The sequence below is a fragment of the Ips typographus genome, linkage group LG3 (genome assembly GCF_016097725.1).
Source record: "Ips typographus isolate SLU linkage group LG3, UJ_Ityp_2.0, whole genome shotgun sequence".
Classification (NCBI taxonomy): domain Eukaryota; kingdom Metazoa; phylum Arthropoda; class Insecta; order Coleoptera; family Curculionidae; genus Ips; species Ips typographus.
In genome coordinates, this window is record NC_138424.1 from 9,100,332 (window position 1) to 9,126,066 (window position 25,735).

The 25,735-nt window shown below is 33.4% G+C and overlaps 1 protein-coding gene across 1 annotated transcript in view; it reads left to right on the forward strand.

The window, feature by feature from the left end:
* Nucleotides 1-25,735, forward strand: part of LOC145725996 (uncharacterized) — a 93,060-nt gene that overhangs the window by 3,061 nt on the left and 64,264 nt on the right. The window contains exons 2-3 of the mRNA XM_081974923.1: nt 18,494-18,633; nt 20,864-20,954. Of these exons, the coding sequence (XP_081831049.1) occupies nt 18,510-18,633; nt 20,864-20,954 (215 nt within the window). The 5' untranslated portion in view covers nt 18,494-18,509. The remainder of the gene's footprint in view (nt 1-18,493; nt 18,634-20,863; nt 20,955-25,735) is intronic.

A 25,735-nucleotide genomic window follows, 5' to 3' on the forward strand; every position in this document is an offset into this window, starting at 1 on the left:
GAGGCATAATGTTTGTGTTATGTTATGTTATGTCAATCTATAAACTTAACAAGATACATTTAAAAATTGGTAACTAATAAGGATTCGTTTCGAAGACTACTCTTATTATCTCTTAGCATATCTTTTAGCATTGATAATACAAAAACCACTGGTATTTATTATTTCCTGATGCTGCAAACTTGGTTATCAAAAAGGGCACCGAGAATGCAAAAACTCGGTTTGTCATAGTAGATTAAAATTTTATAATAGTAACATTTAAAAACGCCCACTAGATATGACGTAGACGGTTTTCAACCAATTAGGTGCGAGAAGCCACTTTCATCATCAGCTGTAAAATTTTACCTATTTTATAGATGTACTATAATTTGACAGTTATCTGTCATATTTTCTGATAATTTTCTGTAGAATCCAGTAAATATCATAATTAGGATCAGAGTCTAATTAAAAAGTAAACGTTAATTCATTTTCAACTAGTTAAAGAAGAGTTATAATTTTTAGTTTGTGGGTTTGATTAACCAATATACGCCCAATACGCCATTATCAAGTTAGTCTCGAAACTTGTTAAACAATCTGTCTAGGTGCAAACAATTTTCCAAGTTTTTGTCGGAGTTTTCCATGTTAAGCTTGAATGAGAACGTTGTGGGTAAATTTAACTTGAGAATTAGGTAACTTTAATCATTATCGCACTTCATTGATCAATAAAATTATATGAATAATTGCCGCTGACGTATTTTCTACACCTTTAGATAGCAGTAATAGAAATCACTTTAGATTGCTAAAAAACAATACCGACTTATTTTTTATCCTCGTTAAAACTCAAAAAGTTATTCTTTTCTAAAAATTGATTACATCCATATATTTTGATTTTCTAATCAATTATCTAAAATACTAAAATGACACTCGATAATCAATCAAAAAAACATTTTACTGAGACGATAAACTTGTCAAAAAAATCGTTTTTTTTTACCAAAGGCCCCGTTTTCGTGTCCAAAATATGAAAGAAGCAGGTAGAAATATTGATTGTGAATGAGATGTCCCATTCACTTAGGTTTAGGTATTTCTTATCTCACTCTTACAAACTTCTAAATCAGGATCGGTTTTGAAGATAACGTGTTGAAAAACCCTTCAAAAATTCTCTAAAAATTATGACAATAATGACACTTATTATGTCATTAAGATAAAAATTACATTATTTGATTAGATAGGTTTATTATTATTTATAGGTATTGTTTGTTCGAATTGACAATAATACTTATATTATACAATAAGGATGAATATGCCATTCCACTGTCTATTTTCTCTTACAATAATTGAAATTACGAGTTCTTACAATTTTTACGGAATAACAACTCATAAACGCTCAATTTTTGGAACGTTCTATCTATATTTTCGTCTAGTTCAAATCAAAACATATTTATAAATTTAAAGATAAAATCGTTTTTTTCTCATAGTGACAGGGTGCACTGGAAACACTTTTTGGTTATGGGCTAATTGTACGATGGAATATTAGGAAAAATTTCAATTTGGCACTGCTTCTCCAAATCCAAGGGTTACATTTGCTTGAACCACTGAGTAGTACCATTGTGTTGGCTAGTTTTGATAATAATACAAAATCTAATAATAAATGGTGTGGTAAGTAATATAGGGAGGAATTTATCAGGTTAAAAATCAGGGAGTATACCAATACAAGTATGGATGTTCCATTTGGTTAAAGCGGCAGTAACCCTAAAAATACCAGATTAGGCTGAAGATCGCAACATTTAAATGCAAATAAAACGGTTCTTAGGAACGGAAAATTTCAGACCAAAAACGTCCCATCTGGGCCATAAAAGTTTAGCCATTCAACGCGGTCCGACCTTTTTTTATTGCTTATTGCACTTTTCAAACTTTCAAAGAATTTTCCCCTGTTTACAGGACTCCTCTGGCAGTACCATTTAAATGTTCACGCGGTTCACATAGAGATCGTGACGCCTGTGGGTTACTACCCCAAATATTTAATTGAGTTTCGACGGGAATTTACCTGCCTTAATAAAAGAACCCGCTTTAATAACGCGACCTGGGGGAAAAAAAACCCTCAAATCGGGGTGGATGTTTGTTTCAGACGGCGGAACAAATTATGTTTGCAGATTACAGGTCGCACGCCGCCCGCAAAAGACAAATTACCCGCTCATGTCATTTTTTATTTAACTCTGTGTTGTATCAGAGGATTCTGAACATTTCTAAAATTGTATGTTTCCCAGAAGCTTATTTTAAGTAACCTAGCAAATTGGTCAAAATTGCTCACATCAGCAAAAATCCAATCCAACGGTGAAAATGACATTAGGAGCCGTTGTATCGTTTCAATGGCTAGAAGAGCAACAGGTCAACTTTAAAACACGATTTTCGAAAAAAAAAAAATCGCAAGTAGCATAGAAAGTTATGAATACGGAAGCCAAACAAGCAGATATCACGATATGAATATCAAATAACCTGCTCGATCTTTGCAGTGGACGAAAAATGGGGGGAAAGAGGACGCAAATCGATATTCCACCTTTGTCCCATTCCAATTCGCCCTTTCAATGCAATCAATCCGTGGTTACGGCTTCCTATATTTTGGTTTTTCCTCTTTGAAACCCCCTCGTCTCAAGTTGCCGAGTCACGTGGCCTTGTTAGAAGTGCCACACGAGGTGCCACATGGTGTTAGTTTTTTTTGTCGGTCATTCAAGTTTTAATTTTCCAAAAAGTGTGGATTTTGTATTTGGGAGGAACAAATTAGCCGTGAAGCAGGGGGAGGAGCTGAACGCACCAACAACCCCCCTTTTGAAACGACGTCAAAGAGATGCAAAGCGAATCGATCACTCGCCATAATGTGTTTTTCCCGCTTTCACAGACTTTACTGAAAAATTTACCCCCTTGTATTATGGGGTTGGTTAAAATAAAGTTTACGCAAGTGCGAAAGTAAATGGGAAGTTTATAGGCAGTGCGACTGTTTTTCAACTTTTTTCAGCTGTTTTTTATGTAAAATTTCAGTTAATGCTTCATCAAACACGAACACATCCAAGTATAGGGTTAACCGGCACAAAACCCAAGTTTAATGACAACAACCTGAGGAAATTCACACTGCACAAGAGCTAAGTTAATGATGGAAAAGAGATTAGGGTTCAAATAGGGGTTGGGGTGGCTAGGCCAGGTGCCTAATAATTATAACTCAAAATATAATAACGACATTTTTTTGTGCAAAACGATCATAATAGTCAATTCAAAAGCATTGGTTCATGGGAGGGTGCTGTAAGTTTATCCGATCAATTAAATCGGTTCTATTTCTCAGAAATTAGTTTTGTTTTACGCTCAAAATATGTCTGAAACAAAAAAAAAATTAATAAGGGCCAATTACTACAGTTGAATCTTAATTAGTAGAGGTTCAGTTAAACTTAAAACTACGATTTAACTGACCCCTGTAATAGTGCTCAAAGTAAGTTTTACACATTTCCAACCACATAAACTTAGGTAAACTAAAACATGTTCCTGTATGTCAAATTTTACCAAAATCCTGTCAATAATGCCGAATTTTCTTTAAACCGTTTCTTAATGGGATTTACTCAATAGTAACTGACTATATTTGTTGAAACTGAAGGTCAATTTACACGTTATCTCTTCGAACTATGTTAAGGCCGAGGTTTTAATGCCCAATTGTGTATAACTGAAACTTGTAAAAGTTACCGTTAACGGGTTCCTAAAGTATTTTCAGCCTTATTTGCAGCTTCAAAATTAACAGTAATTTTTTTTCAAAAATCACCTCAATTATGACAAATTTACGTTGAAGCAAATCACTTTCTTAACGAAATTTACTGAATGGGACAGGCAATAATAAGAGGGTAAAATAAACTAATAAACCTTATTGACATCTATTTCTTAAAGTTCAGCCAATATTCTCTCTGTTTAAGATTAAGGGCCGATTTACAGAGCAAAACTCTGTAATTGTAAATTAAATTCTGTTAAGGCCCAATTATGTATAGGTTCAGGTAAACTGCTTTAGTAAAACACCCAAAACACCAATGTAACTGAAACCTTGTAATGTAATTTGCGCCTGAAGAATATTAAAAGTCAGTTTTATCCAGTTCAGATAAAGTTGTGGTTAACTATTACATGTTTCTGCACCTCAAATTTGACATTTAAATTTTATCAAAATCATGACAGTAAAGACGAATTTACGTTAACACAACAATAAGTCTCTTAACCTGATTTGTCGTTATAACAAACAGTAATGAGAACCAAAATTGAACTTTATCGACATCCATTTAAATTGTTTGAAACTGAAGGATTATTCTGTCTAAATGTCAATTTACACAGTAAGGTAAGTATAGAATAAAGTTTTAAATATTTACATTTTATAGATTGTTGTTTAATTATAACCTATACAACCGACTCTAACCTCTAACATAGTTAAATCAACGTGTAAAAAAATTGATTTAAAAATGTCAATAAGGTCGAAATTTGGTTGGAACAAACCCGGGAGCTAATGAGATTTACCATTATAATTGACAATGGTGTTAAGCTAAATTAAGCTTTATTAAAAGTTAATAACGAGTTTCTATAGTCACGATATTTCTATGTCCGTCTTAAAAGTGCTTAAGTCAGTTTTAGACAATATAGTTAAACCTGTGGTTAGCTAAATATGATTCTGCACTAATTTTGATGACTATCTTTGCAAATCCCTCGAAACCCTTAGCAGATTGTTTTTCGGAATCTATTAGAGCCGAAAACCTAAATAAAATTTTTTATTTCAACATTCTGTATATTACATTTCCAAATGTAGTTCAGAAAAGGCCAAGTGAGATTCAGAAAAGGTCAAGCGTAATTCAGAATAAGGAACTGTAATTCAGAAACCATCAAGTGCAATGGGCTCATCCCACATATTTATATACAGTGTGACCCATTTAGAATGGAAACACCCCTATAAAATTTTAGGTTATTAACCGATTTCAATGATTTTTTTTTGAAATAATTAGGAATGAAATGTCTATTATGGGAGAAAATTTTAAATATTTATTTCAGTTTTCAGGTCATATTACGAGACTTTTTCTTGATAGAAAATGGAGAATTTTTATTAGCGATTTTTTTATTGAAAAAATTACTACGCCACTGGATCTATAGTGCTTTCAAATAGCTGTGACCAAATTTTTTTTTTATTTTTTTTTTGATTTTTTTTTTTGATTTTTTTTTAATTTTTTTTTTTTGATTTTTTTTTTTTGATTTTTTTTTTTTTAGAAATTAATCAATTAATAAGTAATAATAAACAAGTAAATAGTAACACCATTTCTATGGCAACAGTTGATGCAGGGTGTTCTTTTGTGACCGTTAGCTTAGAGGATTTTTGAATTTTAATTTGTCATAACTTTGTTATTAATGAATGGATTTTCATGAAATTTTGGTCACAGCTATTTGAAAGCACTATAGATCCAGTGGCGTAGTAATTTTTTCAATAAAAAAATCGCTAATAAAAATTCTCCATTTTCTATCAAGAAAAAGTATCGTAATATGACCTGAAAACTGAAATAAATATTTAAAATTTTCTCCCGTAATAGACATTTCATTCCTAATTATTTCAAAAAAAAAATCATTGAAATCGGTTAATAACCTAAAATTTTATAGGGGTGTTTCCATTCTAAATGGGTCACACTGTATGATATATGACAAAAAAAACGTATTTTATTAACTAACGTTATTATATAACAAAAATTAAATAAAAAGATTCAAATTTAAAACTCCTGCTAGATATGACGTAGACGGTTTTCAACCAATTAAGTGCGAAGAGCCACTTCTATCATTAGCTTTTTCTAGGCCCGCTTTAGTATTGCCAGTTTGTAAACTTTTACCGATTAAAATTAATCTTGACAAATTAGAAACGATAAAAGACGGTCTTTATTTCTATAAACATTTCAGTGTTTACCGTTTTTAAGTTTCTAACAATACAAAACACTAGACTAAAGACATTATGTCAAATTGAAATCAATTACTTTTTGTTTGTGACTGTGTTTGTTTGTGTATTATTTGGCAACTTTGACAGTTTGGGACTTGACTTTGAGGTTATAAATCAGCTGATCGGAAGATGCTGTCAACCATCAGACACCCATAGCCAATAGAACTGCTGAAAGTCGTCCACGTCATATACGCGGCAAAACCGTCGATTTGAATTTATTTACGCATTTTCAAAGTCTTGTAAATTACCAAAAAACCTTCCTTTTTGTAAATAAACTACAAATTCCGATATTTCAGACTAAGCTATGCATTGAAACGCAGTTTTACGTTATGTGGGATGAGCCAATTTGGAAAAAAATCGATTAAATTCAGAAACCATCAAATGAAATTCATAACATTCAAAGGCACTTCCATAAAATACATTAAATGTGGATAAAATTCCCAAAGCTAAGGCTCCAAGGCACTTTAATAAATTAATATACTTTATAATGCAATGAAAGTTATAAAAAAAAAATATCACAATTTAGGTTAAAAATTTAAACTGAATTACACTTGATATACCTACTTTCTGAATTGCAATTAACAATTTCTGAATTACACTTTACGATTTCTGAATTACCCTTGACTCTTTATGAATTTCAAATGACTATTCTGAATTACAGTAAGAAATGGTGTAGAAACGTGAGAAACGGAAATAAAATATCAAAATGAACCATCACAATTTAGGAACACCCTATAGATTTAATATTAGACACAATGAACAAAAACTGAATTTTTATGTGAGAGTCAGAATGTCCACATTTAATGTGAAGATAGGTAAGATAATACTCGAAAAATAATAGATAAATAAAGTAATCTTCTTAATAAAGTAAATTAGCTTTGAAAGTATTATGGTTTGTTATGACAAATGCATCTATTTTGGCCGAACCATCAGGCAAGACTTAGAAGCAATTTCGAAGATTTAATGGAAAATAACATCATCTTCTGAGTGATTGGGAAAATCCAAACGTATGCCTTTTCGTTTCATCCGACTATAAATACGTCCAGAGATAGCGACTGGCGTATACATAATCACATATTTAAAGTTTTCTAGGTTAAACTCAAACTTAGTATGCATTGTGGGACCGGCAAGTCAATGGCTCGAGCCTTGAGATTAGCACGTATCACACTGCAGATAAAAGAATATATCAAAGAATGAACGATCTGCCGTTAACTGCCTGCTGCACACTTCCACGCCAAGTAAATTGTTTATATACAGTGTTGTCGTCGTTCCAATTGAACTTTCATTTCAAACAAGTGATAATTTCAACACCCCGTATAAGTCCATCAGTTCTGGCGGCCTATCAGCCCGTATAAATGTGGTGCGCTTTATTTCATTGCCCCGGGTCACGACATCCGTTTAAAGTATGGTTACTTATAAACTGAACTCTTGTCGTTTACATTTTAATATCAGAAAGTTCCTGGCGTGTTTATCTTCTTTGCTTTTTTCGTCAATTTACAACGTTGCTCGGCACGACAAGGAAAATCCGACAACCCTGTTTGTCGACTGAAAAAAATTCTCCCACAACCTTCACAACCACCATTGTTAGCACTTCTTCGCAGAACCGAACCGATGCGGGATATTTCTCTATCCGTTTCTCTTGCACTATATAGATAATCTTCCGGTTGTCTCTTTCTAGCCAAACGGATATCGGGTGTCCGAAGGGTGGTTTAACGCCACATTAATATAGTCTGTTGGTTAGCAGGGTCTGAAAATTGTACGGCATAAACACTTCGGGTAAAATACGAGGATAGGCGCTATAAAGTCTAACTAACTGGCTAAAACACCCTCGGGCTAATTAAACAAACTTCCTTTTATTGCTCTTCTATAGCACGTTATTTGTTTCATTCTGTTGTTTTAGAGAATACATAAACAGGAAAGAAATGGATCAAAATAAAAATTCAGGGACAGTAATCCAGTTCCAGGGCAAAAAGACTTTTAACGTAATTAAAATTCTTCAGGGGAGTGCGTAAATCTTTACCCCCAGGGATAGCGTTGTTAGCTTCGGTTTCCTTTCACAAAATCCATAAGACTGAAAGCTAAAATAAGCAAATAAATTGGGTATCGTGTTTTACAAAATGAAGCAAAACTAAACAAAAATAGCTTCAATAATGTAATCAAAGACTAAAAGTTTTTTAAGCCTGTGACCCTCCAACTTAACCTCACTCAAGTTTAGGCTTCAGATCGTAAAAAATTACCATTCAAAATTGCTCTGGGAAGAGGCCAATATAAGAGAAAAGAAAATTGGAAACTTAGAAATGTGGTTAATTTACGAAGCTGAAATGCTAATTTGGGGTTTTTCAAACAGTCAATTATCTGCTCGGGCCGCTTTTAGCGTATTAAAAGGCCTTTTTTGGCTTTGAATCTATTGTTAGTTTTATTTGCAATATCAAATTAAGCAAGTAAGAAGATTGTCAAGAGTGTTAATGCCGTATTGATGTTGATTAAAAATATCATAACACAGAATAATGGTTGCTGCAGTGGTTTTTGTTATGAATTTGAAAATACAGGAATGGTGTAGTCCAAGTTGCAGTTTTGTAAGAGTATTGAATGATCGTCGCAATTAATCGCTTTTGAGAGGATTTAAAACAGTAAAATTTGGCTTGTTTTCTTTTTGGTTAGTAACGTGGAAAACGATAGGAATAGACGAGAATATTAATAATAATACAAAATCTACAGTAGTTTTCTAAGTTTTTCTAGAATATTTAGAGAGCTGTTTACTCTCAATTGGCATATTCATTACTCTTACAACAAAATCAGTACAAATTCAGACTTTCTAAACTTATGTTGGTTGCAAAACTGTTAAACTATTCTAAATGTGTATTTACAACTATGATTTCTTGGTTAGTGGTTTCGCGTGACTGAATTAGCATTTTATCAAAATGCTCGCGCAGATATACAATAAATTAAATATGAATCGTATCAGTTTTACAATCCGGATGTTGTATTAATCGACAGTTATTTAATTAATTTCGGTCCACTTTAGCTTTGTTTTGACTTTTTATTTTCAACAGGTTTTGCACATGGGTTCGGTCCTATTGCATGTTTAGTGCCGTTAATAATTATTTTGATACGGCATGCACCTGTGCTTGATCCATACGTGCAAAATATCCAAACCGGTTCTAAAATAATTTAATTATCTTCTATGGTAGGTATAGGAGTTGCTGTTTGTATACAGGGTGGTCCAGTTTTAAATGTCAATAATTCACCAATCGATAGCCCATCAAAAAATAAGTTGACATGCATTATGCCATTTTCCTGAAGAACGCTTCCTAAGGAAGACACAGACCTCCAAAGTTGCTACAACTGTCAGACCGTTTGACTAATTTTGATCAAATTTGGAACAAGCAATTATGAAATGAGTACTCGTTATGTGATCTGAATGACACTCTTCAAAATTGTTTAGACGCGACGATATAGAGGGATAGTCTTTATTTTCTACGCTCACTGGATATTATTCAAAATTGACAAAAATGTCTACTTGGGATATTGTATTTTTTACTTTAAAATGGTTCAAAAGGATTCAAATCTGGTCATCTGTGAGGTTTTCGAGTTAATTTGTGACACTGAAAATAGTAAAAAAACCGGATTGTTGGACTAATGTTTACTGGCGTTCAATTTTTTAGACTATAAATAGTGTAAAACTGATCATTCAATTTAAACTTTTTTTTATTCAATTAAACACTGGTTACAATCCAAATTTTTGAACTAATTTAATTCTAATAATTAGTGTTCAAGACTAATATTGTAGCATTTAATGCGAAAATTGTTTAATTTTATCAATGAAGAGTATCTGAAACTTAATTTTTACTATAAAAAATACTTAAAATTCGATTTTTCAGTCTTAAAGCACAGTGAAGCGCCTAGAAGTCAATTTAACACTAACAAAGCGTAAAAAGGCATATTTAAGCCTATGGAAAATTTAAAAATAGTTTTTTACTGCTATGTCAAAAACTTGATAAACCCTTAAATAACCCTAAAACTCGATTTTCCAAGCTGAAAGCAGTTTTAAAGCCCTAAAAAAAGTCCAGAGTTCTAAGAAAATGAAAAGCAAAGTAAAAAAAACTTAAAAGTTAGTCTTCAAGTAAATTTTCATGAATCTAATGTCAATATCCTGTATTTAAGACTAAAATATTGAAATGTAATTTCAAATTATGAAAACTTACTTCAAACGCAAATTTTAAGCTTTTCATTGGTTCAGAGTCACTTTTTGGTGTCCAAGTCAATTTTCAAGGTTGAAATGTGTGAATTTGTAGCCAAAAATTCTAGATAAATTAGTTTTTCATGGCTACAATTCCATTTTCAATACTAAAGTTTTTCAACTTATCTGAAAATTATACCAACTGACTACAAAGACAGTTTTTAAGTCTTTCAAGTCAATTTTCACAGTTTCCAAGTCAATTGCCAAGGCTAAAGTCTTTCAATTTGTCTGAAAACTGTGAAAACTGCATACAAAGACAATTTTTAAGCCTCTCAAGTCAATTTTCATCGTTTCAAAGTAAACTTACTGGTTAATAAGTCAATTTTCAAAACAAAAGTCTTTCAATTGGTCTGGAAACTATGAAAACTATGCATTTTTTAAGCTTCTTTAAGGTCAATTTTCACCGTTTTCAAGACAATTCTTAAGTTGGGTTGGGTTGGTTTTGGGTCTTTGAACGTAATAACTCAATTATCTCGTAAACAAAGTTTTAAATCAGAATTTTATAAAGGATACTTATTTTGTTAAATTGAACAAGTAAAGTAAAAAAAAATTTAAATGTAAATGAAAAATTGAATGTAAACAAAAAAGTAGGATTTAATTTATCATTATGATTGAGATGTTCACTGTCTTAATCTACAGATTAACTTCTATTGTAATAGTTAACTTTCTAAACTAATTACAGAGCTTTGGAAATTTCAAAATTATTTGTAGGAAATCGGTGGCAAGTTAGTGAAGAAAACTTCATAAGTGACATGTGCCAGTCCAATAACAATCACAGTTTATTATTGTCATCTGTAAATTAATAGTTATCATAAATTTTTCTCTTTTGCTTTCTATTTCAAGGCAATACCATTCTTCTCACTTGTTCTAGAACAGAACCTGTATGCAAGATATTCAATAAGTTTAATAAAATATTAATAAGCGAAAACTAAACTGCCATACTTTATAACGACCTAACTTGAGGCTAAAATTGTATTATAATAAGTAATCTAATGCCAGGATGTAGGAGACTAAGTAAACGATTAATTTTAATTTAAGTGGAAAACGTCATTCTGGTTATAGCATATTATATATGGATGAATTCAACGGTTTCGCCTTAAGCCATCATCAGGCTATACTTAAAAACACCTTGTCATATTATTGGTTCCATAGAGGAAATGGCGGTTACGTCGTAACTCTGTGACTGTAACTAAATATTTCAATTTGATTGAGTCAATCGATTGAGGGTAATATTTAACCTAATTTGTAAAATTGATGTTAAATTCTACATCTTAATATGAAAATAAATGAAACGCCAACTGCAATAAGGTTTGCTTCATACAAAAAGTGCTGAAAATAAATTCAGTTATGATATAACTCGACGTAATTTAACTAACCTGCAGAAAGTAATTCTGAACATTTTTGGTTCCTTTCAAAAACTCTCTTTAAATCTTCCCTTTATTACTTGTTGAAAACGATCCAAAATTTTCAAAATTCTGTTTTTCGGTTATTTTCTGGGTTTTACGGACCGTAAGAAACTCAAAATTTGTCTTAAACCGCTCTTAACAAACAGATATTGCCATAATTTCTACATACATGGATTGAGATAATATAGTTCTTTAAATGATAGTTTATCCACTGTCAAACAAGAAAAAAACACATTTTATAACCTTCTCAGAAACACATAAAAATTGATCTTGACATGTGAATAAACTTTCAGATGCACCGAAGACAGTCCTAGGAGACCGAGCCCCGAAACTGGGGCGTACACAAACCCCTAAAATCAATACAAATTTACTTAACCTCCAGAAAACAGCCTAAACGGCGTTTTCATTCACAATATCACGAGCCATAAATTATATCGATGACTCGACACTTACCAAACGGCCAGAGTGCAACAAGACAAGATCTCGTCACGTGAATTATGACGTTTTTAGCGGTGTGAAAGGAGATTAGTCACGAGACCCTCTGGGGTTCGCACTACGGCCCTTCGGCATCGTCGACCTTTTATCTCGCTCTATTTTTGTAGGACCCCCTTTATTCTGTTCTTTTCTCCCTTTTTTTTACCTACTGCGGATTGAACTAGGGCATGTTATAGAAATACCGACCTCGAGGGGGTTAGGTGTACTAATTTTTAATGCTATTTTGATAACGCTTAAAAATGTGTATGGAAAAAACCAATTTTCTTCAAAAGAAAGGAATATACTAGCATAGATGTCAAAGCTCGATTTTTCGATCAGATCAGACAGTTGCCATAGAGGTTGCCACGTGACCTTAGATTGAATTATACCTGTTAAAATCGTGCTCTTGAAGCTCTAAATGCATCATTCACATATTCATATAACTGCAACGAAATACTGTCATGGTCTCATTTTTGACATTTGTGACATGTTTTGTAAAGAAGCTGTTGAATTGTCTCTGACGTCGCAACTGTCAAAATCCAGTCATAAACGTATAAAACAACATAGTTTAAACGTTTTGTGACTGCAAAATCGGTTTTTAAGTTTTGATTAATTGTGAACGAGTTTTGACGTATTTGACAGCGGACACTTATCACGTGTTTGAAAGGTGTCTGAAAGAAGAATACTAAGACGGATCTTTTGACCACTAAATGAAAATGCGACATGGAGAAGAAGAAGATATAATCATGAAATTGACCAACTTTTCAAGGAGGCACCTATCTCAGAATTCGTCAGACTATAGAGGCTACGATGGGCAGGCCACATAGTAAGAATGCCGGATAACAGACTACCAAAAAGGGCCTTCAATAGTAGGATGCAAGGCAGAAGACCAAAAGGGAGACCACGGAAAAGATGGGAGGATGGAGTGACAGAAAACGCCCTGAACTTGATAGGTGTCAGAACCTGGAGGAGAGCGGCGTTACATCGACACTGCTGAAGGCGGAAGATAAAGGAGGCCAAGGCTCAATTTGGGCTGTAGAGCCATTGAAGAGAGAGAGATATGTTTGATAGGTGTCACATGACTTTAAACGAGCAATTAAATTGTCTCTGAGGTCACAAGTCTCAAAATCCAGTCAACAACTTTGGCAAGTGTTATGGAAATAACAGTGCACAACACGATTTGTGGTGCATCTAGGAAAAATTTGACTTGCAAAGTTGAAGAATGGATTGTGGCCAATGAGGGTCATTGCCAATTGCTAACAATTTGTTTCGTCATCCTGTATAGTAATAGTAGACAAAAATTGAATAAAATGATTTATCCTTGTCTTTTGAAAACGACGTTTCTTAGACAAAAGTTTATTCACCACTTTTAGATGAGTTAAGTCACACCCAGTATAATGTTTTAATGTTGGGGTTTGCCTTTGAAGCTTAAATTATATTCAGGAATAGTGGGAAGGAAGGGAAAGCACTAATGTCGAAAACAAACTAAGTTTAAGCAACTGCATAACTCTCCGCTAGAGTTAAGTAGCTCTATCAACACCGTCGGTTAATTTTAAAGTAGATCTCCCCTCTCGTGAGTTTACACGCCGCCGGACCCTTTCAGGGAATCAGTTTGGGGAAATCCTTTTATCAGAGGACGCTTCTTTCTTTGCCGGGATTTTCTGCTGTCTACCTGCAAATTTTATTACCTGAACGTCGGCACGCGACACATCGAACCCAGTGGCGTCCCAAAATAGTTTTTTCGGCCTCGACCTTTCAACCTCAAGATTTAATAAACCCGTCGAGGCATGATGGCGTCGGCCGTCACAATGAACCCGGTCCGGGCTTTCAGCTTCTGCTGGTTAAATTCGAATTAGATGAGTCACTCTTTTTCAGTGGCCCCCCCGACACGTATTTGCTCTTTCATTCAATCAGTCCGGTTCAAGAATAACGAATAGAAACTGAAGATTCCACTTGTTACTTTCAATTTAAATTTAGGTCTCATTTTTGACATATAGCGAATATCAAAGTAAAATAGGATGACGTAGCAATGTCACTAAACGTATACTAGTAATAGTAGTAGTTATCGTAGTAATGATAGAGTACTAAAATGAGACAGAATACAAAAACAAAACGTTCAGGTTATAACTAGTTTTTGATGAGATTTCTACTCGTAAAACCAGCTGATGACAAGACTCACCAACATTTAAAAACGCATTACATCAGATTTATAGGGTGTCTCATTAAAATTTAGGAATGGATATTTGCCAATCTGCAGTATTTTTCCGAAACCTCCAGAATCTTAGCTCAAAATTAATTAATCCATAAATATGAGGCTGTTTTATAAAGATAATTTAACACTTTTATAAAATTGATAATTTCATACTAAATTTACTATACAGGGTGGTCCAGTTTTAAATGTCAATAATTCACCAATCCATAGCCAATTAAAAAATAAGTTGACATTCATTATGTCATTTTCCTGAAAAGTGCTTCCTAAATAACAATACTGAAAATACAATCTTTCAAATTTCTGTTTAAAATATCGTTTTTTTTGTCATAACTGTCAGACCGTTGGAGCAATATGGATCAAATTTGGAACAAGCACTTTATTACACGTTATTACGGTCAAAGACCCAAAACTAACCCAACCCAACTTGAAAATTGTCTTGGAAACGGAAAATTCACTTAAGAAGTTTAAAAAATATTATTGTAGCCAGTTTTCATAGTTTCCAAACAAACTGAAAGACTTTAGTTTTGAAAATTGAATTAGAAAAGATAATCATTTCAGAAGCTTAAAAATTGTGTTTCTAACCAGTTTTCATGCAAATCGAGAGACTTTAATACTAAAAATTGACTTGTAGACATAAAAACTACTTTTTCAAGAATTTGTTACTACAAATTCATACATTTAAACCTTAAAAATTGACTTGAACCCCAAAATGTAACTGAACTAATGAAAAGTGACATCAGAAGCTTAAAATTTGCATTTGAAGTAAGTTTTCATAATTTGAAGACAAATTTCAATATTTTAGTCTTGAAAATAGTCTTAGATGCAGGACATTGACATTAGATTCATGAAAATTGTCTTGAAAACTAACTTTTCGTGCTTTTTACTTTGCTTTTCATTTTCTTCGAATTCTGGACAAATTTTAGTGCTTCAAAACTGCTTTCAGCTTGGAAAATCGAGTTTCAAGACTATCTTCATCAAGTTATTGACATAGCAAACTTAAAAAACAATTTTTACATTCTTCATAGACTTAAAATAGCATTTCAAGCTTTGTCACTATTAAATCGACTTCTAGACACCTCAGTGCTAAAAATAGTAAAAATTAGGGTATTTCTTAATAAACTCAAGTTTCTTCAGTAATAAAAGTAAAAAATTTTGGTACCAAATGCTACAATAATAGTTTTGAGAACTAATTTTTAGAAATAAAATAGTCCGAAAATTTAATTTACTTCTAGACTTGTTGTCCAGTCCAGAAAATTCAGTTGTACACCAATTAAAGTCTTGAAAATATACTTTTGGACTCTCTTTAGTCCTAGTAAGGTCCGTTCTAGCATTAAAAGTCAACTTTTATACTATTTTTAGTAGTAAAAAATGAGTTTCATGCACAATACAATCTTTGTCTTGATTTCCGGACTTTTTTTAGTTCTTGAATGCCAGTTTCAGGCACTCAACCAGGATGGCAGTCTGAGAAAGCGAATCATAAGACCATTCCTAGTAGTAAAAAAGTTTTTAGACTATTCAGTACAAATTTGGACTTTCACAAGTCTTGGATGTTCAGTTTTAAAATATAAAACGATTTTTTAAATTGAAATTTGGAGGACTGTATCTTCTTTAGGAAACGTTTTTCAGAAAAATGACATAATGCAAGTCAACTTATTTTTTGATTAGCTATCAAATCGAGTATCAAATGGTGAATTATTGACACTTAAAACTGGACCACCCTGTATATGTCAATGTTTAAAAAAATGGTGGAAACTTAACTGTGATGTAAGTTAGGTCGAAATTAGCATGACACTGGAACAGAATTCACCGTTATAACTGGTTTTAAATGGCAAACCAAAATGAGCCTAAACAAATTTTATTTTGGATTAATTAAATGTACTCAATTAGTCTAAAAGTGTTTTCACATTAGGGTCGATCCAATAAAAAAACACACAAAAGTGGCAAAGCACTAGATTTGAATTAGAAAGTTCAAGTTTTGGATGCAAATTAAGTCGAAATTTGCATGAAACTAGTTGAACTTTAAGTAATCTTCACTGTAAAACTGGGTTTAATGACAAGCAAAAATGAGCCTAAATGTGATTAATTTTGGTTTAGTTACAAGTGTTCTGTTGTTCCCTAGCTGTGTTTCACTAAAAACACTTTAAAAATTATTTTCAAAAAATGCAAAGTTCAAAAATGTTAATGTCAAATTTTAACAATTGACGTCAGTGAATTTATATCTGAACCCAGATTCCGGAAATTTTTTTAAATTTCTCAATTCATTATGCTGTGATTATTTTTTAAAATGAACATCATTTGTACTAAATTATTTATATTTAGGTGCAGCATTTGGTGATTTCAAGGCTGTATTTTTTCTCCAGATTCCTTACAATTTACCTTGTCTGAATTGTATGAAAGGCAATTTGAGTCACATTTTAGATATTTTACGACATTGTATCGGAATTTCATCAATGATAGAGTGAGCTACATTAAAGGTATTTGAACTCACCTTAAAGTATTATGTAGGCAAAAAGGCATTTTGGTGTACAAGAAACGGAAAGTTTCTAAAAGTTTTTAAAAATTCTATTTGGTGAAACCTAGAAAGAGCCAGTTAAATAGGTTCGTTCTTATTGCTGTGAGAAATTGATTTATCATTAAGTTACATCCTGCAATAAAATATGCAACAAATACAAACGCGGTTTTTTCTTCTTCTTTTTGGGTTTCTGCTACTAAAAATGAGTACTATAACACGAAAACTTTTGGTTTGGTTGGGGTCCGGTACTATTTCGTATTGAAATATCTTGCACATTGCTACTGGTTTGGAAACAAACTGGTTGGAAATGTGCTGTGAAGACAAACCTTCTGTGGTAAATCAGTAAAAACTAAGAATACAAGAGATCCTATTAGTTTACTTACTTAAAACGAAAAATGATATTGACATGACTTATTGAACAAGATGCTACAAGTTGTGGATCACCAGACACAGATCTGTCACAAATCTGGATCACTATCTTGAGACAGAAGCAATAAAGTTGGTGGTTAGAAATATCAGGAACAGTTAAGACCTGATCTAATCACCCTAATTTGCCTTTCACCCGTTCACAAATCGGACGATAAACATCAACGATGGCGTCCGCGTTAAGGAAACTTTCCCCATTAACGGGATCCGTGTGCGTTTTAACCCATTTAACAAATAATAAATAATCTTGTAGAGTAAAACACAAGGGAGTGGCCGTTCGGTCACCTGTATGGCAGTCCAATCACGTCGTGATAATTCCGAGGATAATTTCCTGCGTCCGAGAGTCCGGACACGATCCGAGGCTATATAGCTGGTGTGGGGCCCCCGGGCCTTGTTCCGTTCATTACGCGTCTTGAAGAGTGTTCGCTCGGGTTGCCTTTATTTTGCCAGACTGTAAATCAGTAATTTCTCCCCTCCGATCGCCGATTATCAACTTCCCAATCTTGTACGGGGCTAAAAGAAAACCTCCTCCACCGTGCTGCAGCCGCAGTTGTTCCCCCAGGTTGTTGGAAAACTGATGGAATAACACTGACGATGCGAAAGTTCTCTTTTGATATATCGGCGGCCCGATCCATTGGTCTGGTAGTAGATAGAATTCCCTGTATAAAAAGAGATTAAACAAAATTTATTCCGGCTTATCTTTCACTATTCGTTGTGTTCGTAATGACGTGCATTAAGTATTGTTCGATCGATTTGAATAATCGGTTCCGCTTAAACGTTACTGATTATTGGGTTCACTCAGTGATCAGTAGTTTTTAGCACCCAAATTTAGGAGTTTTGATCTGTCTGCAACTTTACCAGCTTTTTTTTTACAAGATGAAAGGATTCATCTGTGAGTTCAGCTTGTAGCTTAAAATAATTAGAGTTTTTGTGTAATATAAAGGTTACTCCATTTAGTAAACACTCTAACCTGAAAAACGGGGAACTTATCAGAGAAATACTAGGCAGAATTCAACTAGAACCAACTATGCCAACATATGACTGACCCTGTAACCCATCTCTTTTGACGTCCACGTCATTCAAATCAACATGGCGATGGTTGTTTTGTTTCTCACAAATATGTGTCAGTGTCAAAACAGTTTGTTGTCCGTTTTCCATTGTTTGTTTACGATTCCCGACAGATTCAGGTTAATTTTACTGATTTAAGTGTGGTTTCGGTTTTTAGTAGAAAAATTGCTGAACTTAGTGTTATACGTTGTTTCAGGCGGATACCTACCAACATGGAGTTGCCAGATATTAAGCAGGACAAGATAAAGCTCACCGAAATAAACGAGTACCTGACCTGTTATCTGTGCAAAGGGTATCTCATAGATGCGACCACTATTACGGAATGTTTACACTCTTGTAAGTACCTACATTTAGATGTTTTTGTTAGTTTTCAAAGAGTTCTTGTAATTTAAATGAACTTGTTGGGTTTAGGGGTTAAATTTGAGTTTTCTTAGAGCTTACTTATTAGACAAATGTACTTACATCTTCAAAGATGTCATGCTCTTTGAATTGAACAAAGAATCAGTCAAATCTGATATATTCTCGGATATATTCTAAAAATGCTAAATCAGTAATTGACTCAGGAGATACTTTTACTACCAATGGACACTAATATTACAGGATCCTTATTGGTCGTCACTTTCAGTATATAAAACTGCAGTAACAGAAGAAGATTGTTGATCACCGTAACCAAGTTATTTAATTTAAATGATACATAACTCACGTATCCAAAAATGTATTTTTTTGAAATCTAAAATTTTACTGGGTACAGTTAATATATGAACAGGCAAGCCGGTTTGGCGGGCATATTTTTTAATATTGGTATGCTCCAAACTTGGTCAGAAGTCTTTCCATACTGTGAATATTACAAAGTGTTTCGCTTTAAAGGTTTTTATACCAATTGCATGAAGATCAACCTTTCTGTAAAAATGGTTAGAATTATACAATAATGAAGAGATAAATAATCACTCTGTAGTTTGCTAACAATATACAGTGTGTCAAGCAATGAGATTGCGAAAACTGTAAGAGATACATCAAGGTCGATTGAATGGACGCAAAGTTGCTCTCGTTTTTGTGTTTAACTAAATGCCATTTTACAGGCTTAACAATCCTAATAGTTCCGGAGATATCTGACAAACACCAAAATTTTCAAAAAGAATTACTTGACGATACGACGTTTCGATTTTTAGAATTATTATAGTTCAGATCTATTATTAAGTGGCGTGACCGTATTTAGAAAAAACAATTTGATGACAAATTTCAGAAATCGAAACATCACGTTGTAGAAGATAAAGAGTGACACTGAAAACTTGATTTTCAGACTATTTTCCTAAATTACTCAGAAATTCAATATTAAATTTCTACAATGTTGCCAAAATAAATGTTTTCCTTAACCTAATACCTCGCCTAATACGAAAGTGTTGCAATATTTCTAAAATTTCTTATGAATAACTGACTTGATCCGATTGATAAAGCGCATCATTATCAACTTTACAGAAGTTGGAAATTGGAGTTACAATAAATCGAGATCTGAATGTCCGTATATTAACAATATTTGTTGATGATTCCAAACCTGGTCAAATGACAGTTACGACATCAGTCTGTTTTATGAAACTGGAGTGTGTTACAATAACACTAACATAACTTAACTTATCCCGACCTACTCCGACTGTCATTAATGTCAGTTGACGTCATGATCAACACAAACGCGGAAATTCTATAATAAAGTAAGATCAGCTAAATCTGTTTTATGGCAAAAATTATAAAACTGAGTTTTTACTGAGTTTTTTACAAAACTGCACTTGTATTGGTACTATTCCAGATTGTTGAAAAAATTGTAAAATCAATCAATCAATCAATTGTGCTACTTATAATAGGCAGCAAAAACCAATTAATATTGGAAATGGATGGTGGATTAAAGAACAATTAATTTCGTATTTTTTGTGATTCTCTACCTTAAAAGCTCTGTATACTGAGTTTCTGACACTCTGTATGTACAATGAGGCATTAAACAATAAAACACTGAGGTTATTCAAGAGTAGATAATTGTCTGTTGAACATCCTAAGACAAATGTATGTCTCTACTAGATTTGGACAAAGGAAGTTGAGTTAAAATTACTTTAAAAATGCCAAAAAAGGTATTTGCTACTTTCGTACACTTTGATTCAAATGAAGCTCCTAAATCCAAATCATAATTTCCAAAACTTAATTTCTGTATTAATAAATCGTGAAGAAGGTTTTCCATCCAGCTACATTTGACATCTGGGACCTAATTCTTGAAAGCTGGGAACAGAATTCTCAAGAGAAGTGTTGATAGAATGTGACAGAAGAAGCTGACAATGGCGGGTTCCTGTCACATTCTACAGATCTTGTTAACTCAAGAATACGTGATATAAAATAGAATTCTATACTAAGTGCATGAAAGAATTTGCTTTTTTTTATTTACGTTTAGTATGACACAATATTCTGGTCACTATTTTTCTGTAACCAATAAAAGTGACTAGAATCTCGTTAGTAGCGAATAAAACAACACCTAACAAGATAACCGTTTCTAACTAATTAACATTTCTTGAACATCTGTTTTCAGTTTGCCGAAGCTGTATCATAAAGTTTCTGCAAAGCAATAGCTACTGTCCGGTGTGCGAGCTGATCATAAACAAGGCAAAGCCCAACTTAAAGTAAGTAACATTTTTGTTTTTTTCTTTTAGTGTTGGTTTGCTGCGAGGAATAGGGGGGAAATAAAACGACTTTTCTCTCGCATTTGCCGCCGTCATATACGTAACTGTTTCTTTTCCGCGGCTTTTCAATTAATTAGTACCGCTACACTTGGGTTAATTAGGTGTAAACGTGATGAGTGCACTCGTTTATACGGCTTTTACCGGTTTTTATGCGTTTTAAAATGGCTGTCGGTGGATCGAGGGACCCTTTAAAGCTTTGCTTTGTCTTAAGTGCCATTTGCGTTTTTCCGCTCGATGGTTTCTGCCGTGTGTAATCTGGGCTTTAGGCTGCTTCAACCTTTCGCTTTGTAGTAATTACGGTAGTAGACGGTTCAGGCAAGGTAGATCGTCCTGTGTGTGTTTTATACCTTTATAAACCAGTCGTCGTTCTCACGTTTTCTATTCGCCGCGACGCTCCACTCTCCCTTTCTCTCTTTTGCCTCGTCGGCGCTGTTGCCAGTTTCTACAGCCTTTCTTTGTCGTAATTTATACCAGATATCGATCTAACCACGGCATCGGAGACAACTGGCTCGTGAAGCGAGGGAAATTAAGAACCATATATTTTTTTCGGGGAAAGTCTAACAATAGTGTGTGCGTTGAGACGTATTCACACCAGGTTCAAGAGTTCACACACCACAACACTGAAAGGTAACGAAGTGATTATACAGTGTGACCCATTTAGAATGGAAACACCCCTATAAAATTTTAGGTTATTAACCGATTTCAATGATTTTTTTTTTGAAATAATTAGGAATGAAATGTCTATTACGGGAGAAAATTTTAAATATTTATTTCAGTTTTCAGGTCATATTACGATACTTTTTCTTGATAGAAAATGGAGAATTTTTATTAGCGATTTTTTATTGAAAAAATTACTAAGCCACTATAGTGCTTTCAAATAGCTGTGACCAAAATTTTTTTTATTTTTTTTAGAAATTAATCAATTAATAATTAATAATAAACAAGTAAATAGTAACATCATTTCTATGGCAACAGTTGATGCAGGGTGTTCTTTTGTGACCGTTAGCTTAGAGGATTTTTGAGTTTTAATTTGTCATAACTTTGTTATTAATGAATGGATTTTCATGAAATTTTGGTCACAGCTATTTGAAAGCACTATAGATCCAGTGGCGTAGTAATTTTTTCAATAAAAAAATCGCTAATAAAAATTCTCCATTTTCTGTCAAGAAAAAGTATCGTAATATGACCTGAAAACTGAAATAAATATTTAAAATTTTCTCCCGTAATAGACATTTCATTCCTAATTATTTAAAAAAAATCATTGAAATCGGTTAATAACCTAAAATTTTATAGGGGTGTTTCCATCCTAAATGGGTCACACTGTATGTGGAATGTAACTTAATCTCCTGAAACACTTTAAATTTTTGCTAATGTTCTGTCAAACGTGTAAAGAAAAACTACTGCAACCCCATTTTTTCAGCATTAATTGAGATGACATAAAGCTAGTTTATGGATTTTATGAATGTTTATTTATGGAGATTTAAGAAATTTAGCCGGAAATCACTATTTTAGGCTATGACACACTATATTATCTATCAAGATATCTATGCAGTAATTCAAATAATGGATCAACTATATGCACAGTATTGGGGGTCTTAGAACTTAGTAGGTATAACGTTTTTTAAATGTGCTGTTAAAACGTCAATATGTGTTTGACATACGAAAATGAAGATTCATAAGGAAGGTTAGTTCCAGTTAGTACCTACTTAATTTTCAGTAGATACAACAAAAAGTGCTATTATAGAGGAAACTTGTTAACCAAACTTTGTGATTTATTTTTAATTTTTATTAGTACCTAACTCAACATTTTGAAAACCAAAAAACAGGTTTTTAAGAAACTCTTACTTCAGATAACTAAATGAACTCATTAATAAACGTTTTTTATTATTTTTTACTTTTTTCTTCTTAATTATTTGGTTGTAATCTATCATGGCCAGTTGTTTTGTTAAATTACCCTTTCATTTTTAAATACCGGTTTCGAAATTATGACGAAGAGACCATCTTCATGATGATCTATTTGGAGGGATGTAGCTCCCTTACTTAGGATTTGATTGTTCTATTTTCCAGTCTGTAGAATACACCATTATGAATAACACCTTTTTTTAGGACAGTCTCTAAGTATGACTTCTGGCAAAGTTTTAATTTTTATAATAATAATGCGCACTAATAAATAATAATATAATATAATAAAGCAGTACAAAAGTTACTGAATTTAAATGTGAACACTCAGAGAAAGAAGAACTAATAAGAAAAAATGGATAATTAGGCACTTGTTACAGAAACATGACTTAAAAACACAAGTAGTAATATTGAATAAAAGGAATACGTTGAACGTAATTTAAAGGGGAATTCTCTGTATTCTATTTAATTTTTTCTGTTCCAATTTATAACCTATACCCAACCTAACTTATTTTTTAGAGTATGAATAGCAAATAGATTCCTATTCTGTGGACTAGTTCTCCAGACGTCTATTAGGTTTTTCTATTGAGCTATTTAAAGGAAGTCGTTTATCACTTTGGTCTGATAATGTGATAATTAATCCCCACTATGTGTTACTTCACACTCTTTTCTGTATTAAAAATTTGGTTAGGTTAAGTTAGGTTGTATTGAGTCCGATGAATCGCAATTTGAGCATTTGGTTGAAGTCTTTTCTTACAATTTCAGCTTCGGTCTCGATAATCTTAAAAAAACACTTGTAGTATCATTATGTTGGATGATTGAAAGTGGATTTATGAAACTACAAAATGGTGAAATATGTCACATGATGTCCTTAAAATAACCAAGTGAAAAAAGTCTATACCTAACTAGCCTGACTTTTTGTCTCTGTCATAAAGTATTAGGGTTACTTGAGAACTGAAGATCCAAAGAAGACCATAACAAACTCTCACGGCATAGAGCTTTTATTAAATGAGATCTGTGGAAATAGTAATATTTTCATTTCGAAATTAATCGAGACAGTTCTGGGTAATCATTTGGTGGGCAAAAATGCACACGTGTTATGCCACTACTCCAACGGCAGTAATAGAGACTTTCATAAGCCTCAATCACCTGTTAATTCAGATCAAAAAAGAAGCTTTTCTGAGCGCTCTGAGACTGAATCAGGCAGCAAAACTTCAAGAGAGTCATTCTACAATGCAAACAAAGGAAAACTTCCAAATTCCTTACTAAGAGAAGGCTGGAATGTGATATTTTAAAGGGAGCCTTCCCATGTGGTATCGGTAATATCCCTACAATATTTCAGAGGCCAAAATCAATGCTTCCACGAATACTTGAGCAAACAGGGTATATTCTTTCAAATAGTATATTACACTAAAAGCCTTAGCATCATTTGCCTGTAAATCCAAACTGGTAAAGGACATTAAAGTCTGGTGATAACGTTTTAAAGGCAACTATTAAAGATTCCTATACCTTCGCACTTTCTGACCTATCCAATCGCGCCAAAATATCGATGACGTAGTGCGGGACGCATGCCCACTATCCTCCTGGAAACGCCGCGGCACCGTAAGCTTCTCCACGTGGGGGATTTGGATTCCGTTTAAGTTTGGGGGCGGCGAGCAAAATTGCCTTTTCTCTTTGCCGCCGTGTTCGGGATATGGAGGATTAAGGGCGACCTGGTTGACATTCTTTTCAAATTAGACCTGGGTGAAATATTAGCTTCATTTCTTCCCTTAAAGTAGAACATAATTTTCGATTTTTTTTATTCCATAAGACAGGGTGTTTATTATCCAAAGTGTAATTTCCTTGAAAACTTTGATGGATTCTCCATTTGTTACACAAAACATTTTTTTTTCCAAGAGTATATCAACAGCAGTGGATCAACTTGTATTTTTGTTATGGGTTGCATGGCTTGACAACATCTTGCTAGTGGTAAAAAGTCGTGGTCGAAGTACCATCGGACGCGGTACCATCGCGGCAATTGGCACCCAAGGGCGAGAATCCTACCGGGCCGCGTTGTTTCGCTCGATAATGCCTTTCAGCTGTTGTACCGCCTTCGGATCGGACCATTTATAAGGATAATCTGTTTGGAGATGAAGTTACAGACGATTGCTTCGACAATAAAATTTAATGGTTTAATACGCATTATACGGATTTAATTGGAATGCACAGTGGGGAAAATGTCATTCAGTGAATGCACTTTGTTGCTGGATAAACATACACATTGTCTGATATTGCTTATCTATAACATAATACAAACGGTGGTTTGAACACTTTGGCAACAACGGATGTTATCAAGGATGTATGTGTCAACAGACTGATTGATAAGGAAAGGTTCAGTCAAAATAAATGTGCGTTTACCACGTTTTAAATAATACTAATAGTTAAATGTCAATCGAAAACCGGTAGGTTGATTGGAGCTTTGAGATAATGCCACAAACCGAATAGTCTTCGATTTTGTGATAAGTCAGCTTAAAAATGGCGGCCAATGTCTACTACATTTTGCTTATCTTAATTAGTGATCAAAATCGTTGCATTTCAATGCAGTAGAAACCTTTTTTGATGGAGCCTATTGACTTTTGAATTTTTGACTAGATTGCCAGTGTTGCCACATTACCTACTTTTCAACAATAGTTGTATAAAGCGTCAGGAAGTCGATTAAGGCCTTTTTGTTCAAAAGCCCTTAACGACTAAACATATTTATTAATTTGTCATCAGTTTACTTTCTAACTGATTTACATTTTAGCTTAAAACATATTTCGGCACTATGGAATGTTTAAATAATA